The 16,430-nt window shown below is 40.8% G+C and overlaps 1 protein-coding gene across 2 annotated transcripts; it reads left to right on the top strand.

Moving 5' to 3' along the window:
• Nucleotides 1–4,064: 4,064 nt before the first annotated feature.
• On the top strand, nt 4,065–15,936 carry LOC117505465 (zinc finger protein 835-like). 2 transcript variants are annotated; one of them, XM_034165128.1, is made up of 9 exons: nt 4,065–4,365; nt 4,877–5,006; nt 5,080–5,195; nt 5,274–5,515; nt 7,627–7,703; nt 8,073–8,185; nt 9,231–9,475; nt 10,505–10,629; nt 13,963–15,936. In XM_034165128.1, the coding sequence occupies exons 1-9, from the start codon at nt 4,131–4,133 to the stop codon at nt 15,221–15,223; spliced, it is 2,544 nt and encodes an 847-aa protein (XP_034021019.1). In that variant the 5' UTR covers nt 4,065–4,130; the 3' UTR covers nt 15,224–15,936. The 2 variants fall into 2 exon arrangements, with proteins under 2 accessions (XP_034021019.1, XP_034021018.1); XM_034165127.1 differs by having other exon boundaries at nt 5,077–5,195.
• The last annotated feature ends 494 nt before the right edge of the window (nt 15,937–16,430 follow it).

The following is a 16,430-nucleotide window of genomic DNA, read 5'->3' as shown; positions in this document are numbered from 1 at the left end:
GAGATCGGACGTCTGCTCATCTTCACAAACTCATGAAGATGTGAATACAGAGGAAACTAACGATGGAGACGATCATGGTCCATCAGAAATGATGGATCAGACTGAAAGTGTGGATGCTAGTCCTGGTGATGAAATACATCACTATGAGGCGAATGACAGCGGCAGCAACTGTAAAGTCAATGAGGCTCTCAAAGACCTGAGGAAGGGGGGTTCTAAATGGCAGTCATCAAATGCAACAAGGAAGCGGCGCGCCAGGAAGCGTGTGAAGGCGAAGGTGACTGAAAAAACCAAACGTTTCTGTAAAGTGTGCGGAATTTCCTACATGTTAATGGGCCGTTTCATCAAACACGCATGGGGTCACATCCAAAGCCCAGAACATTTGTGCGGCGTGTGCGGCGAACGCTTCGAATCCATGGAAACATTGAAGGCGCATCTCAAAAATTACCAGAAGATTCACAGCTGTTCATTTTGTGGGAAGTCTTTTTTGACTGCCTTGCGTCTCAAACTCCACATCACTGTGCACACAGGAGAGAGTCCCTACAGATGTGACATTTGCCACAAAGCCTTCACCAACAAGAGCTCACTGACAACTCACCGATGGGTGCATGTGGCGGACAAACCTCATAAGTGTGGCATTTGTCAGAAGGCGTTTGGTCTACAAGCTCAGCTCAAAGCTCACAGCAAGAACCACACGGATAAGAAGTTCCACTGCAAGATTTGTGGCGAATTTCTCTCCGACAGTCAGTCTCTGGCACGCCATAAGGTGTGTCACACAACGGACAGAAAGTACGGCTGTCAGGCGTGTGGGAAGCACTTTACTCATCCTCAAGGTTTGAAGTTACACAAGAAGATTCACACAGTCGCAGACCGACCGAACCTCTGCCACATCTGTCTCAAAGCCTTTGTTACCAAAAGCGACTTGGTGGCTCACTTGAGAACCAGTGGGTGTGGCTCACAGGTGGGTCGGCCTTTAATCAGCAAAAATCATTTAAAGAGCCCAATGACGACCCATTCTGTGAAAAAACTGTTTTTCTGTCAAGTCTGCGGGAAAACCGTAGCTCGGAAACAACACCTGGCTGTCCACATGAGAACCCACAGTGGGGAGAAACCATACCATTGCACTTTTTGTGTAAAGGCCTTTACTCAAAACCACAGTCTGAAGAAACATATGCTGAGCCGGCACGTCAACGGAAACTCGTCATCAGAAGAATCCAAGAATATTCCACAGCCGGTTCCGTCATAAAAATCAGAGAAATCAGAGTTTGTTCATCGGGGACTGGACAGGATACAGATGCTCTCAGATAGCTGAGCCACAGTAACACTACATTACTTCTAAAAAAAAACAAACAAACAAAACAATTTTGAATTATGTTCACTGTTGCATATAGACACATTGGAGCATTCATAGTGCCCGATTCCCATTCTTGGGGGCGGGGCAAGGGGCCACTGATCTGTTTTTTGTTTTTTTTTGCATTAAAACCTCATTTTACTCTTCTGATATTCTGTGCTGTGGCCACAAGTTGACTGGAGCTCAACACGTGATTGGACACAAGACCAGACAATGTGGAATTGTAATCGTGTGATCCAGATTAGCATAGGTCCAATTGGTCCATAGTCAACTGTTAGGATTTTAAAGGGTTATATACTGAGGATAAAGTATATTTTGACTACACCCTTTTTGTTCAGGATCTCTACTGCAGATCCTGCATTGATCAGCTGTTGATTTGGTAGAAGTTTGATGCCGGATGCCTTCCTAACACAACACCAGGAGAAAAGGAACTTGAACCCGGGGACCTTTACGGCACTCCTGCTACAACACTTCAAACAGCTTGATGCAAACTTATTTTAAGCTTGTTTCATACCATTCACTGTAATTTTTACAATGACTTTAAATGATTCTAATCTTGATAAATAAAAGGCACCTAAAGCTCAAAGGTACCACAAAGTTGGTTTAGTCTGAATTGAAATTAGTTAAACTGTTTCCTCATCAGCATAATTGACAACCAGTTGAATTTTTGTGAGATGTGAATAAATAGTCACAAGGCTATTTCTTTTTGAACATTTATCATTAAAAAAACAAAAAAAACTCAGCATATCTCTTACAAAAGTGTAAGCACAATGAAAGCGCAACCAAACGTTACTGCGCTACAACCCGAACATTCGTATGCTAACCATAGGCCCTACAAAATGATAATTTAAATAAATTACAAGTAAATAAATTACTTGCGACAGACTGGCGTCCTGTCCAGGGTGTACCCCGCTTGAAGCTCTATGACCGCAGGGATAGGCGCAGCCCCCCGCAACCCTTAATTGGAGTAAACGATTGAAGATGAGTGAGTGAGTGAGACTAGGCTTTAGGCTAGGTCACATCCCCGAAACAATTAATTGAAAATTTAAACGTGAATCATAATTCAAACAAAGGCCAAAATATCCAGTTTGACAGAACTTTCTGGGGGGGTTTTTTTTGGAGGGGGGTGCTATTTTATACCACAAAGAAGCAAGTAGCACACTAGCTAATTAGCATACTAACTGTAGCGGGCTAGCTGATTTGTTTGACTCAGAAAAAGTTTAAAAACCTGGATAGTAAAAGTTGTTGATTCTTTCATATAACTTAGTGATACAGTTCCAAATACCCTTTTTTTACACCTGTATTTTAGTAAAAAAAACAAAAAAACAAAAAAAACTAAGTAACAAGAAAAAGCGAAATTGCAATGAGCAGGTTTTTAAAAAAATAAAAAATGTGATTTCAGTTGAATTTTAACAATGATCCTGCGTAGTGGTGAAGAAACTTTGAACTTATGGAATCTGTTAGGATTTTAGAAAAAAGCCACAGTGAAACCAAACCTTATGTTTAGAAGAAAATAAAAGTTCAAATTGGCTTTTGAAATATGTTTATGCACAAAGAAAGATGAGACTGAGACCAAACTGCATTTGTTAATAGACGTCTAACACGTATGTTCCATTTTATTTTATTTTTTTCTGCATTTCAACATATGTGCACTAGTTCTGAATTATTGAGAAAACAAATATCAAAACCATCTTGTCTTGCAATGTTAAAGTGATAAACTGCTAAATCTGATTGTTCGTTAAAACTTATTGCTAATTGTTACCAGATGATGTTTGTCTTCTGTTTTTGAGTCAGAAAATGCATTAAAGTGGTGAAATTGTGAAAGCTTTTCTTGCTTCAATCTACTGTCAACTGTCCTAAAATGGAATAACAGGATTTTTCATGTAGGATTTCTTTGCCAATGGTTCTAATCAAAGGTTATATTTCCATTTTGCCAGTAAGTCGTGCCTGTTGTCTGTTTTCTCATGTTAGGCCGATGTTGGTCGTATCTTATGTTCTGTACAGTTTGCAAATCTGGACAATGTGGGATTTTCTTTTTTTTAAAACTCCAGTTTCTGTCTGCCATTTCTGGAAGGATGCAGCATGCTTCCAGTTTGGGGACATGGCTCAAATTGTCTCAACTGCCCTGATGTTGGACCTGGACCATATCAGCATTCTGATACTGTGCAAAACTTCAGGAAGTGTGCAAACCATTGTCTCGAAGCACAAGTATCTTTCAAATTAACAAACTTTTACGCATTTCATAAAAATGGAACCCTAACCCTTAAACTAGTTAAAATACTTTCCAAGTTTGTTTGCAAGCTGAAACTTCAATAGTCTTGTTCACAAACCGAAAGCATGCAGTGCCATTCCAGAAATGGTGGCTAGATTTGGGAGTTCAAAAATAAAAATGATTAAATCCCTTATTTGTTCTGGTTCACAATACTGTGTGAAAAATTTATCTGTAGTGGCAACCCACTCAATTATCATTATTATTATTATTATGTTGGAAAAATATTGTATGAGTCTGTGTGTGAGATTTGATATCTAATTTATTTGTGTTGTAAATTGGTACAAAATTTGTTCCTGTATATGTCACAGATGAGATTTTTTTTATCTTAATAGAAGCCGGATAGAACCAGAGCAGTAGGTGGCGATGTTGTCCATAAACGCTGATTGCTAAACGCTAGAAGGCGGCGACCCAGAAGAAGAAATCCAGCTGCACGAAAACGAGCGCAGTTTCCAACAAAATCTCTCTTTTTTTTTTTCTTTTTTTTTTTACGTTTTATGAAATATATTCAGCATGTTTTACTGGGAGAATAGAGACTCCGTGGACAGTGTTGGGAACATGTCCAAAGTGGACATATTGAGAGAAATCGTCAACGAGAAACTGGTTACAGCCGCCCGGGAAATCTTAGCAGTTGTGGAAAGAACCGTAGCCGGTTACGAGGAGGAGGTTTCGGGCTTCAGAGAGGAGATCGACCGGCAGAGGAGACAGCTGGAGGCTTTCCAGCCAAAAGTCAAACTAGAGAGACCAGGTCAGTGCTGTGAACACGGACTGAAAACACAAACCACACGAGTTCAGCGCGGAACTGCGTTTAAAAAACGGTTCGTTTAACGTAACTGTCACACAGGACAGAATTTAAACTTTATGACAAATCTTTAAGATGTGGTTTTTAGTTCGCAATCATTTAATCGTGCTCCCCCCCCCCCCCCAAAAAAAAAAAAAAAAATTAACTTAGCTTGGAAGTGAATTAGGTATACAGATATACTTAATTTTTTTTTTTTTTTTTTTTTTTTTTTTTTTGGTGACAGGGTCGATATTTACCGATATTGGAGAGTAAAAATTTACAACACTGATATTTGCCAGTGTCTCCCAACAAAGAAATGTAATCGAGGCTGGATGTTCTACAGATTTAAAAAATAATAATAATAATAATAAATTTCTTCTTCTTTCTGCCAGTGGCGTAACCATCTGCACTTTTTGGCTTTTATACTTGTCCAGTGTTTTTAGGTAGCTTTTGTCTGACTGATCCTTCCTTGGTCCAGGTTTGAGTGACACTGGCAACCTGGGCCTTACCTGCTGTGATGATGAAGACGAGTCCTCAGAGCAACCAGCGCTCATCTTCAGCAGTAGTCAAGATGAGCCAACAGACCCGGATTGTCAAATAATATCAAGGTTTAAAAAAGTATAATCCCACTGCTAGCCAACACTGCCTTATTTTACTAAATTGTTCATTATTTCCCAGCAGATTTGTGCCTGAGAGAAGGAATCCTGGCAGTCCTCAGCCGGATCACACGCAGGACCGTGTGGTTCTCAGGGTCCGCCTGTTGGAGGACTCACAGTGCAGCGTCCTCTCAAACCACGGTCAGCTTTAAACACATCAGCCCATCTTGAAAGGCCTTGACAACAAACTTTGCAACTCAATAAGCTGTTTGTCTTCAGCTTTGAAGAACTCTTGCCTGCAGGAAGTGTCCTGTCCTTGTGGCCTGCAGGAGGCAAACTTCCTGGACCTGTTGAGGTCCACCTTCCCTCAGCTGTCTGGAGGTGAACTCTTTGACATACTCACAACTGACAGGAGTAAAAAACTACAACCTCTGAAACTGAAGATGATGACACCAGAGGAGATCGACAGGTCACTCAGGTCAACCGGAGCAGAAGCTTCAGTCCTGTACATCCGACCCAAGGTAGTTTGAGTCATGGTTTCACGAAAGTCTGAAAACCTTTGAGCAAAAAGTCTTAAGTCTAACTCTTCTTGTGATGTAATGGAAGCATGTTTCAATTCAATTTATTAATTTATATAGCGCCAAGTCACGACAAAGTCGTCCCAAGGCGCTTCACACAATTCGCAACACAAATTAATCTAAAATTAAAATTAAAAGCAAGAAAAGCACAATAAAAAGAGAAAACACAGTAGAATAAAAAAGAAATTACAAAGCAAACACAAACAGATTAAATTAATAAGAGAGTCTAAAAAAAAAAGTGGGTCTTCAGTCTTGATTTAAAAGTCTCCAGTGTCAGACTGCCGAATAACAGCAGGTCGATCGTTCCAAAGAGTTGGACCATGGTAGGAGAAGGCTCTATACCCCACAGACTTCTTGTTCATCCTCGGAACACACAGAAGCCTTGTACCCTGCGAACGCAAGGGCCTCACAGGTACGTACGGCTTGACCAAGTCCGCCAGGTAGGAAGGTGCCAGTCCATGAACAGTTTTATAAACCAACAATAAAACTTTAAAATCCGATCTGGCAGAAACCGGTAGCCAATGAAGGGATGCCGGAATCGGAGTAATGTGGTCAAACCTTCTACTTTGTGTCAAAAGTCTGGCAGCAGCATTCTGTACCAACTGAAGTCCTCGAATGCTAGACTGCAGCAGGCCAAAAAATAAGGCATTACAATAATCCAGTCTGGAAGAAATAAATGCATGTATCAAAGTCTCAGCATCAGCCATAGACAGGATGGGACAAATCCTCGCCACATTTCGCATATGAAAGAAGGCAGTCCTCGTAATGTCTCTGTGGGGGCCAAAAGACAATGTAGGATCAACAAGTACTCCAAGATTCCTCACTTTGTCTGTATGATGCACAACACACAAACCAAAATTAAGCGCCAGCTGGTCAAAATGGTGCAGAGGTCTGGCAGGACCAAGAACCATCATTTCAGTCTTATCAGAATTCAAGAGTAGGAAATTACTAGACAACCAACTTCTCACAGATATAAGGCAATCTTCTAAGGCTTTTATATGGGCAAGATTACCAGCAGTTACCGGCATGTACAATTGAGTATCATCAGCATAACAATGAAAGGCAATCCCGTAATGCCGCAGAATATGCCCAAGGGGCGCTATATAAAGTGAGAAAAGCAAGGGGCCTAACACAGACCCCTGTGGAACCCCAAATTTCATTTTACCAAGGGCAGAAGTAGTATTATTATACACAACACAATAAGAAAGACTGGACAAGTATGACGTCAGCCAAGCAAGAACACTTCCAGTAATCCCAAAGTAATTTTCCAGCCTATTGAGTAAAACACGATGATCCACAGTATCAAACGCAGCACTAAGATCCAACAGCACTAAAACCATTGTGGTGTCTGAATCCACACAGAAAATCATTCACCACTCTGGTAAGCGCTGTCTCTGTGGAGTGATGTTTTCTGAAAGCAGACTGAAGTGGCTCAAAAAGATCATTCTCAGTAAGATGGTCTACAAGCTGCTGTGAGACCACTTTTTCCAGATTTTTAGAACATGTTTAAAGACTATGGGAATGTTAAGCAAGTGGAAACTTTTTCCGTAACACCGTGCGGCTGTTTTATTGGAAAATTAAGGAGACCACACATCCAGTAACCCTCTAAGTCCTGCTCTTGAACTGATGAACCTTGTTTGATAGGTATAATCGCTGTTTCGCAGTTGTGAATGTCGCACCATCTCGCGGTCCATGACTCACGCGAGAGGTCAATTTCGGCACAGTTCTGGTTCAGAGGATAATGTAAACAAACCTTGTGAAGTATGGCCAACAAGGCAACATCAGGGGATGGCAGAAGTTCATCACAGGTGCCAAGATATACCTTACTGAATTTTCATGGGCGATAACATGACACGATCCTGTAGTGCGCTTCCTCTGGCCTCATCCACCCAAGTAGGTTTAGTTCAGACTCCATCAATTGGAAAAGGCCAAGGACTCATCCACACAGTTCCCAATCAAACCACATCTATACCGTGATGGTTGTGGCAGTGCCCAGAACACAGATTATGTTTCCAGAATTTTTTCATTATCTCTGTAATTTTTTACTTTTCCAGAGACACAGAAATGATACTCCTGATTGTCCGTCCACTTCTGCCATGACAGCAGCTGATCCATCCAAAGAGTTCACAGTGTGAGTAAGAATAAGGAACGTCATTGACGTCACTCAGGTTTCTCCAAGGCCTTGGCATTTAAAGTGTTGACCTCTGATTTTTGATGTTCTATGAAAATATGAAAATGGCCAAATGTGTGTTTTTCTTGGGCGGGGGGATGTCTGATCATGGAAACGGGCCGTGACAGAGCCAACCATCTCCACATCCACATGAAGTAAAAACATATGAAAGGGTTTTTTGGGCCACTGACCATCAGCCTCGATTACCTTTCTTATTCTCTCTGTAAATGAGGCCACACTCTCCAGTCTGAGAAAACTTTGGCTCAGTTGGTTAATGATGCATGAACATAAATTTAATTTGCCCAGTCGTCTTTTGCTTTGTTTCCCCAGAGGTCGGTCTGGCAGGAGGCGTGGCAGACCTCGTCGGGGAGAAGAACAACGTCATCATCTTCTCAGAGTTTGCATATTAGAAGATTCACAGTCTGATGTGCTCTCATCAAATGGTGAGTGGATCGGTGTTCGGACTTACGATGCATATTATGCAAATTCAGCATGTGATGATTCAGACTTTTTTAATAGTTAAGTGATACAGTAATTCTCTAAGGGCCCCTTCACACATGCTCACGCGCATGCACGAACACAGTGCGAGCAGCTGGAAAGTGTTGCACCACATCACACCTGTGCTGTGGAGAAGAAAAAATAAAAAACCACACCGCATTTTATTGAATCCCTCTTATTGAGCGGACAATACAAGTATGAACCGTCTGTTCTGAAATGACATGAATGAAGCAGTGCGCTCTTATTATGTCCAGCCGGGTATATAAATAATTAATACAATCACCAGACACTGATAGATGAGATATTGGTGTATAATTAGTGAAAATCACTAGGTTGATATAAAAAAAAAAAAAATTAAAGGGGACCCAATACAGAACCCTGCAGTTTAATAACCCTGGTTATATAAAAAAATAAATGCCACTCGCAGGATTCGAACCTTCAATTTACAAAAGCTCTGATTAACAAACGGAAACTTTACCACTGCACTACAATCGCTGTCTTATTACAGTACTGTGGAATACTTGAAATCAACAACGAGATAAATGTATGGTTCAAAAAAGAGAAATTAGACGATGTATGGACACACGTGTTGGGCCGGCCCACAGCCTGCCGAGGTGTGCTATGTGGTAGCCACTCCAGCCACGTATTTCCACGTGAGGACAGCAGGCAGACATGCGCCTCACAGAGGAAAGGTGTAAGTTCATGTCCAGACGTCCCTGGACGTCTGGATATGAACGTCCAGGAGCAGAGATCTCAACATCAGCTGCTTTTGGCAGCCAACCACGCCCCCCTGTCCATTGAGCTCCGAGACCAACGTGTCACTTTCTGTTTCTGTGTTATGTGGTCATTCATTTTAGTTATTTATGTAATTGAGTATGTAGGTATTGTCAATGTTTCATTTCAACCATTCACTGGTTTGGCTCTGTAGTCAAAAGCCTCTGTGAATCCGGCTGTGGCGGCTGTTACCGAAGTCTTTTCTCTGTGTTCCAGTGTTTCTGAAATCTCCAGTGCAGGAGGTTAAATGTGCTCGTGGCCTACAGGAGGCCAGCTTTCTGGAACTGTTAAAGTCCACTTTCCCTCAGATAGCTGGAGACAAACCTTTTGACATCTTCAGGACTGACAGGAGCCGAAGGCTACGGCGACTAAAATTAAAAGCAATGACGCCAGAGGAGATGAGCAATTCCATGAAGTCCTCCGGAGCAGGGAGAGGCACAGCCTTCTACATCAGGATGAAGGTTGGATGTGGTTTTAATTAATCTCATGTGACCAGATGTGATCCATTTATTTATCTTGCTGATGACATTTGTCAGTCAAACTGCCTATCTAGAAGTTCCCACTTATGCAACAGTCTACTGTAAGTGGATACGGTGGAGCAGCGGTAGTCCTTATCCCAATTTTCACATGCATCTGGAGTTGTGACTTGAACATCCTGTGACAAACTTGTGGCAAGTTGACCCACAGATCCATGGAGAATCCACTGTGGTAACTCCAAGTAAAAATGGGAGGAGCCAAAAGAAAACCAACTGGCTTCCTCGGTCCAAAGTTAAATTGTTGGGGAACCAAAGTTATGACCCTCCAGAGCAAACGTTTCTTTTGACAGCTAAATATTTTGTTTGGGTGAACGTTGTTCTCATTTGGACAGATTTGCATCTTTGAAGGTTAAAGTTTGAAGCTTTATCCATACCTTGGAAAAACTTTAGGGCGCCGGCCGAGAGGGTGTACATGACATGCATGTCATGCAGGATGACATGCATGCCATGAAATAACCGGTAGGTTTCCCAGAGACACAGACATTGTGCTAAAGTTATGCTATAGCTGTGCTACAGTTGTTTTTGCATGTCATAATAGTCCACGTCCAGCACTTTATGACATCAACGCACATTGTAGATGACATTTTTGTACCATCATGATCTTCACGTAGTGGTTTGACTTCAGGTCACACCCGTTCTTGGAGCTGCCCGCTCATGATCACCACCCAAGATGGCGGTACTAGAATTACCTGGTGTTCACAGGCGTGTTAATGTTGGATGGAAGAAGCTACCAGCATTACTGGCCAAATGTCCTAAAGATCAAATCTCAAAGAAATGGCACATTTTGATTTAAGTTGGAGATAGTGGTCCACTTGTGGCCTTGCTGAACAAGTTTAGTCAATATTCAGATATTCTTGATCATGCACAATGAGAGCTTTGTTTTGTCTGTCTTTGGGTTGTTGCTGGGACAGAATGTCAGATTTTAAAAGAACATTGTTGTGAACAAACCTACAGGGACGAGAGGAGGAAATAGAAGACCCTACGGAAAAGTGTACCATTTTAAAGGGAAACTGTGATGTCACCAATGGCTTTCCATCTACTGTGGTGATGAAAAGTGATGAAGCTGGACTCTGTTTAAGGTAAGACAGATTTTTAGTTTTTTGTTTGTTTTTGTTTTGTTTGTTTGTACCCTCTGATCCAGAATATATGTTGCACCTTGCAAAAAAATCCTTTGTGAAGAGGGTAAAAAAAAAAAATGTATGTGGAACTGACTTTGTAATGCAGTTTCCCTTGGGGTGAATAAAACAGCTGGCACAAACTGGTACCTGTGCACACCACAGCCTGTACTGTTACTAAACATAAGGACTTTTAAATTCCACAAATAAGCAAGATTGATTGTACAACTGCTTGCTCACGGGGGAGGAGAACAGGAAGACAGAGGATGGGAAGGAGAGGAACAGTAGTAGCCAGTAAACCAGTAGTGAGCATTATTTATATTTGTGTGTTTATGTTTGCAAGTTGTTTTTTTACTTTCACTTTTGATACTCTGTGTGCTGCTATACAATGCAGCTCAAACCTCACTTTCCCTGAGGGAGTCTCCCCAAGAGCTTAATGAAGTTCTCTCTAATCTAAGATTGGCAAATATAAATGTGTTGGACAATGTATTGGATATTTTTGACACAATTTGGTTAAAAGAAATTGTCAGATGGACAAGGATTTCTGGTCCACAGCAACATGGAGTGAACAGTGTAGGATGCAGGAAGCCCTCAGCTTGTGGTGTGTAACATAAGGACTGTTAAATTCCAAAAAATGAGCAAGATGGACAAATGAATGTGTATTGGACAACATATTTGACGCAGTTTGGACAAAAGAAATAATCAGATGGACACTGATTGCTGACTCACAATGTTGGAAGTCTATATTAAAAATGTGAATACATCTGGGTTTTTTGTTTTTTATTTAACCTCTGCCAGCAAAGTTGGAGGTTATGTTTTTGCTTTTGTTTGTTTGTCTTTTTGTGAACAGCCTGGAGCCCACAATTTTTCATATATTAAGAAATTTTTACTGAAGATTCATATCCTAATAGGCAAGAACTGATTAAATTTTCAAGGTCATAGGTCAAAAGTCAAAGTCTGGAAAAATCTTGGAAAATTAGAAAAATCCCTATCTTTAACATTGAATGAATGTCAGTGTCATAACTCTGTCAATAAAGATCAAATTTCTTTCATATTTGAAAGCATTATGTAGGATGGTATACAAATAATGAATGTTTGAGTTCAATGGTACGAATATTTCATGAGGTGAAAGATGGAACGTACCATTTAAGGAAGTGAGGTTATTTTTGTTTTCCTGGTGCGTGTCAGATTTAGCCTGTGGTCTGTCTTCACGATGTTTGCAAAATTGTTTGGAAACGTCTGAGATGCCACAGTGAATATTAAGTCTCACATTTTTACATCCTGATTTGAGATAATGAATAAATTCAAATGGGGCTGGTTCGACCAGATGGACCAAAACGCTGGCCCGACTTTTATTTATTTATTTTTTTTTATCATCACTTATACAGAAACATTAACACTTCTGGTAAGTCTTTGATTTTATTATATCATGTTTTGGGTGGAATTCTTTGTCAGTTGACGTTACTCAAGTTATTTCGCACAAATCAAACTCTGTCTTTGGGATGACTTTACTTCAAATGTTCTCCATGCAAACATGATATGGTGGCCTGCTAAATCTGCATTTTATGGTTTCTTCTGTTAACGTGTGGGTGTGAGTGTGAAATATCCATGTGTAGGAAAATGTGAAAAATAATTTAACATGCTCGTAGAAGTCAGATATTGTTTAAAATATTTGCGCGTTGTTTTGAAGGACACACAAATTGTCTGTATCTCAGAAATGCTGATGTCAGCAGTGGATGGAAAAATACGTTTTATTGCGTTTCCCATTTATAGAAGTGAATAAGAATCCAATTTAACTCCTTCTGAGCCTGTATTTCCCATCAATGGGAAATTTCACTTTTCATTTGTGAGATACTGACAAGCTAAAATGAGGCGGGTGGTAGGGGGTTAAACCCAAATCAGTAGAGCCCGACCGATATATCGGCTGGACGATATCGACCGATATAAGCCATTTTCAGAGTACTCACTATCGGCCGAAATTTTACCGATAGAACACAGATAATTTCTCATAAACAGAACAGTTGCTGAAATGATGTTTGTGTTGGCAGTGTAAAATATCCTTGCACCGTTTGTCCAGTAGATGGAGCTCTGACTCCATTCAACTGAGAGCTGCTTACACCCCTGCTTAAATGTGTTCATCACCCGCCCCATAGTTCGCCATCACACTGCACTGATCGGCTGACAAATGCATACAAGCAAGTTTATAAGGATGCTGTTAGTAATAACTTTGCGATTGCATTCACACCACATTTCTCCCGTTTCAGTTCAACTCAGTTTGATTAACTCAGTTTATGTAGTAAGATCAGATGTATTTCACAACTCTTTTTAAGGATATGTATTTGCTAATTTCACAAAGGTTTAATTCTTGATTGCATTTTTTTAACTTGAAAATTCTTCTCTGTTACAAAGTTAACCAATATGAGGACTAAGCTTCAGCTTTTAGCTCATACCTTTTTTGTTAAGGGTCCAAAAAAGAACATTTTATTCATTTAAAAAAAAAAATATATATATATATATATATATATATATAAATATATATAAATAAATATAAAAATCAGCCGATTTATCGATGATCTGCATTTTTTTTTCCAAATATCGGCATTGGCCTCAAAAAATCCATATCGGTCGGGCTCTACAAATCAGCGTTCCTGAGACCAAACAGTTATATTGGTGACTTGATGAACAGTACGTGCAGCTTGACTTGTATCAAATTTGATTTTAGTTTATTTTAAGACAAATTGCTTAGATAAATGTAGAGAGAGAACAGTCACAGTCCAATGTGAATGTGGTCTTATCAAATAGTAATAACACTGTATTCTAATCCATGCGACAGACTGTGTATTATAGTTTTGTCATCTTGCCAATATGGGAAAACGATCTTTTCACACAACTTGTATGGTGATGATACAAATTGATTTGACCCAACACAAAATGTATTTTTAGATTTTTTTTTTTTTTTTTTTGGTTAGACCTGAAAATGCACCAGAACACATCTGAGATTTCAAATCTTTCTGGGGGAAAACTCCCAGACCCCTGCTAAGGGCAGTAGGCCTTTGGCCCTTGCCAAAAACTTCCAGATTTTTTTTTTTCTTTCTATGGCCCACTTTCATCACTGTACATAACACTTGTTGAATACTTGTTTAACAACGAGAGCATTATTTTTTTGGTATATAAGTCATATCAGCGTATAAGTCGCATGACCTCCCAAACTAGTAAAACTTAGCAACTTATACTCCAGACAATATGATATACAGTATGTGTAGCATCATTATTAGTTTCTGCTTCTGGTTTTCACAGAGAAGGCAACACATTGGATGCCAGCTCAACATCTCAAAACCAAGGCAACATCGCAACAGTTGAGGGTGGAGGTGATCCTGGTGTGTCAGAACCAGCAGATCCGTCATCCACTTCCATGGCCTGTTCTGAAGCCGAGAGCTGTCCTGACTCCAGTGATACAGATGAGCACGTGGACAGAGATGATGACTGGAAACCCAACGCGAGCGCCAAAGAGGTTAGGGACGGCGACTCCGACCTGCAGTCGACAAACAAATCGAGGAAGGCGCGAGCCAAAGGTCTTTGCGTGGACAGGAAAGTGACGCAAAAGAATAAAAGCCAGTGCAAAGTCTGTGGCATTTCCTACATGCGAAAAAGCAGTTTGATCCAACATGCCCAGAGTCACGTGGGTGAACCAGAACGTCTCTGCAGCGTGTGCGGACAGCGCTTTGAGTCTGCAGAGGAGTTAGAGCAACATCTTAACAATCACCAACAAATTTCCACGTGTTCTTACTGTGGGAAGTCTTTCTTCACTGTGATCGGCCTGAAGCATCACGTCACTGTGCACACGGGGGAGAGACCTCACAAATGTGACGTCTGTCAGAAAAGCTTCGCTCTGAAGTCCCAACTCAAAGCTCACAGCAGGATACACTCGAGCGAGGAAACGTTCCACTGCCAAGTTTGCGGAAAAACCTTCAGGAGCCGCGGAACTTTAAGGCGCCACCGTCTGACTCACACGGGGGAGCGGCGGTATGGCTGCAATGTCTGCAGTAAGCGTTTCAAGCTTCTTCAGACGCTGAAGGCCCACGAGAAGATTCACACAGCCAGAGACCGATCGTACCTCTGTCACGTTTGCTGCAAAGCCTTCTTCACGGAAAAAGACTTGGCGGCTCACATGAGAACACACACCAACGAGAGGCCGTTCATCTGTGGTGTCTGCGGCATGGGGTGCCTGACCAGCGGAGACCTGAAGATCCACCTGCGGGTTCACACCGGAGAGCGGCCGTACGGCTGCTCGGAGTGTCATCGCTTCTTCAAACGCAAGACTCACCTGAACACGCATGTGATGACCCATTCCGGCGTGAAGCCGTTCTTCTGCGGGGTTTGTGGGAAAGCAGTTTCTCGCCAGGAGCACTTGACAGTCCACATGAGGACCCACAACGGGGAAAGACCATACCACTGCACCTTGTGTGGCAAAAGCTTCACCCAGAGCCACTGTCTGAAAAGCCATATGAAGAGCCACCATGCAGAAGAAAACTCACCCATGGACCACGCTGATCCATAAAAGATCGATTTTCTACAACTTCTCAAAAGAAATTATAGTTCTCAAAAAGACTCGTTTCTTTGGACTAAACATCTGGATTTGCCTGGAAACATTCTGGGTTTGAATCTCTTAACAATTCAGATGTGGCTGGAGGTGAAGCAGGAATGGATTCTGATTTATAATCTCTGGTTGTGTGTTTCAACGAAAATAGTTCACCATTTAAAAAAAAAAAAAAAAAAAAAAACTTCTGTCCAGCGAACATAGCCTTTGTTGTAGCTGTTTTTTTTTTCTTCCTTAATTATGAACTAATGTGAGTTTGATTCATGACACTTCCACATTTCTATTAAAATGTTCTTGTGTAGCCGTTTCCCACTGTATGGTTTTATTTTTCTTATTCCACTAACGAGCCATGAAGTAGTAAAGATTAAGAGCTCATAAGTAGAGAATATACAAACTTTACACACTCGAGGTGTTGCTTTCCTTAAAATGCACTTAAACACTTAAAATGCAGCCTCAGTGTGCCATGACTGACACAAAAACATATGATGGCCATCCCACGGCGGTGGCAATCGCCAGGTACGGATCAGGCACAAACATTTCAAAATGCTCCAGTTGTGTTAAAAACACGACTGGAGTTATTTGTCTGATCATAAATATTCCAAAAAGGTATAGTTGGGACTATCTGATGGAATGTTATAGCATATAAACAGCAAAATTGGTGGCAAAAGATTAATTTAAATTTGTACAAGGGTGAAAAGTTCTAGTTTTGGTAAAACGTGATGCAAATTATTGGTTGAGCTAAAGGGGTTCTACAACCCCTGGCAAAAATTATGGAATCACCGGCCTCGGAGGATGTTCATTCAGTTGTTTAATTTTGTGGAAAAAAAAGCAGATCACAGACATGACACAAAACTAAAGTAATTTCAAATGGCAACTTTCTGGCTTTAAGAAACACTATAAGAAATCAAGAAAAAAAGATTGTGACAGTCAGTAACGGTTACTTTTTTAGACCAAACAGAGGAAAAAAATATGGAATCACTCAATTCTGAGGAATAAATTATGGAATCACCCTGTAAATTTCCATCCCCAAAACTAACACCTGCATCAAATCAGATCTGCTCATTGACATTGACCCTATGCCATGACATTGATCCTATGTGTCTTTTTGCAAGGAACGTTTTCACAGTTTTTGCTCTATGGCAAGATGCATTATCATCTTGAAAAATGA

Source organism: Thalassophryne amazonica, chromosome 23, assembly GCF_902500255.1.
Source record: "Thalassophryne amazonica chromosome 23, fThaAma1.1, whole genome shotgun sequence".
Lineage (NCBI taxonomy): Eukaryota > Metazoa > Chordata > Actinopteri > Batrachoidiformes > Batrachoididae > Thalassophryne > Thalassophryne amazonica.
Note: the sequence above shows the minus strand (reverse complement) of the source record. Positions and strands in the feature narration are given on the sequence as shown.

Coding starts and splice junctions, on each gene's coding strand:
- LOC117505465 (XM_034165127.1), top strand. CDS start 4,131: ATGTTTTACTGGGAGAATAGAGACTCCGTGGACAGTGTTGGGAACATG. Junction 4,366..4,876: donor AGTCAAACTAGAGAGACCAG/GTCAGTGCTGTG, acceptor TCCTTGGTCCAG/GTTTGAGTGACACTGGCAAC. Junction 8,186..9,230: donor TGATGTGCTCTCATCAAATG/GTGAGTGGATCG, acceptor TCTGTGTTCCAG/TGTTTCTGAAATCTCCAGTG.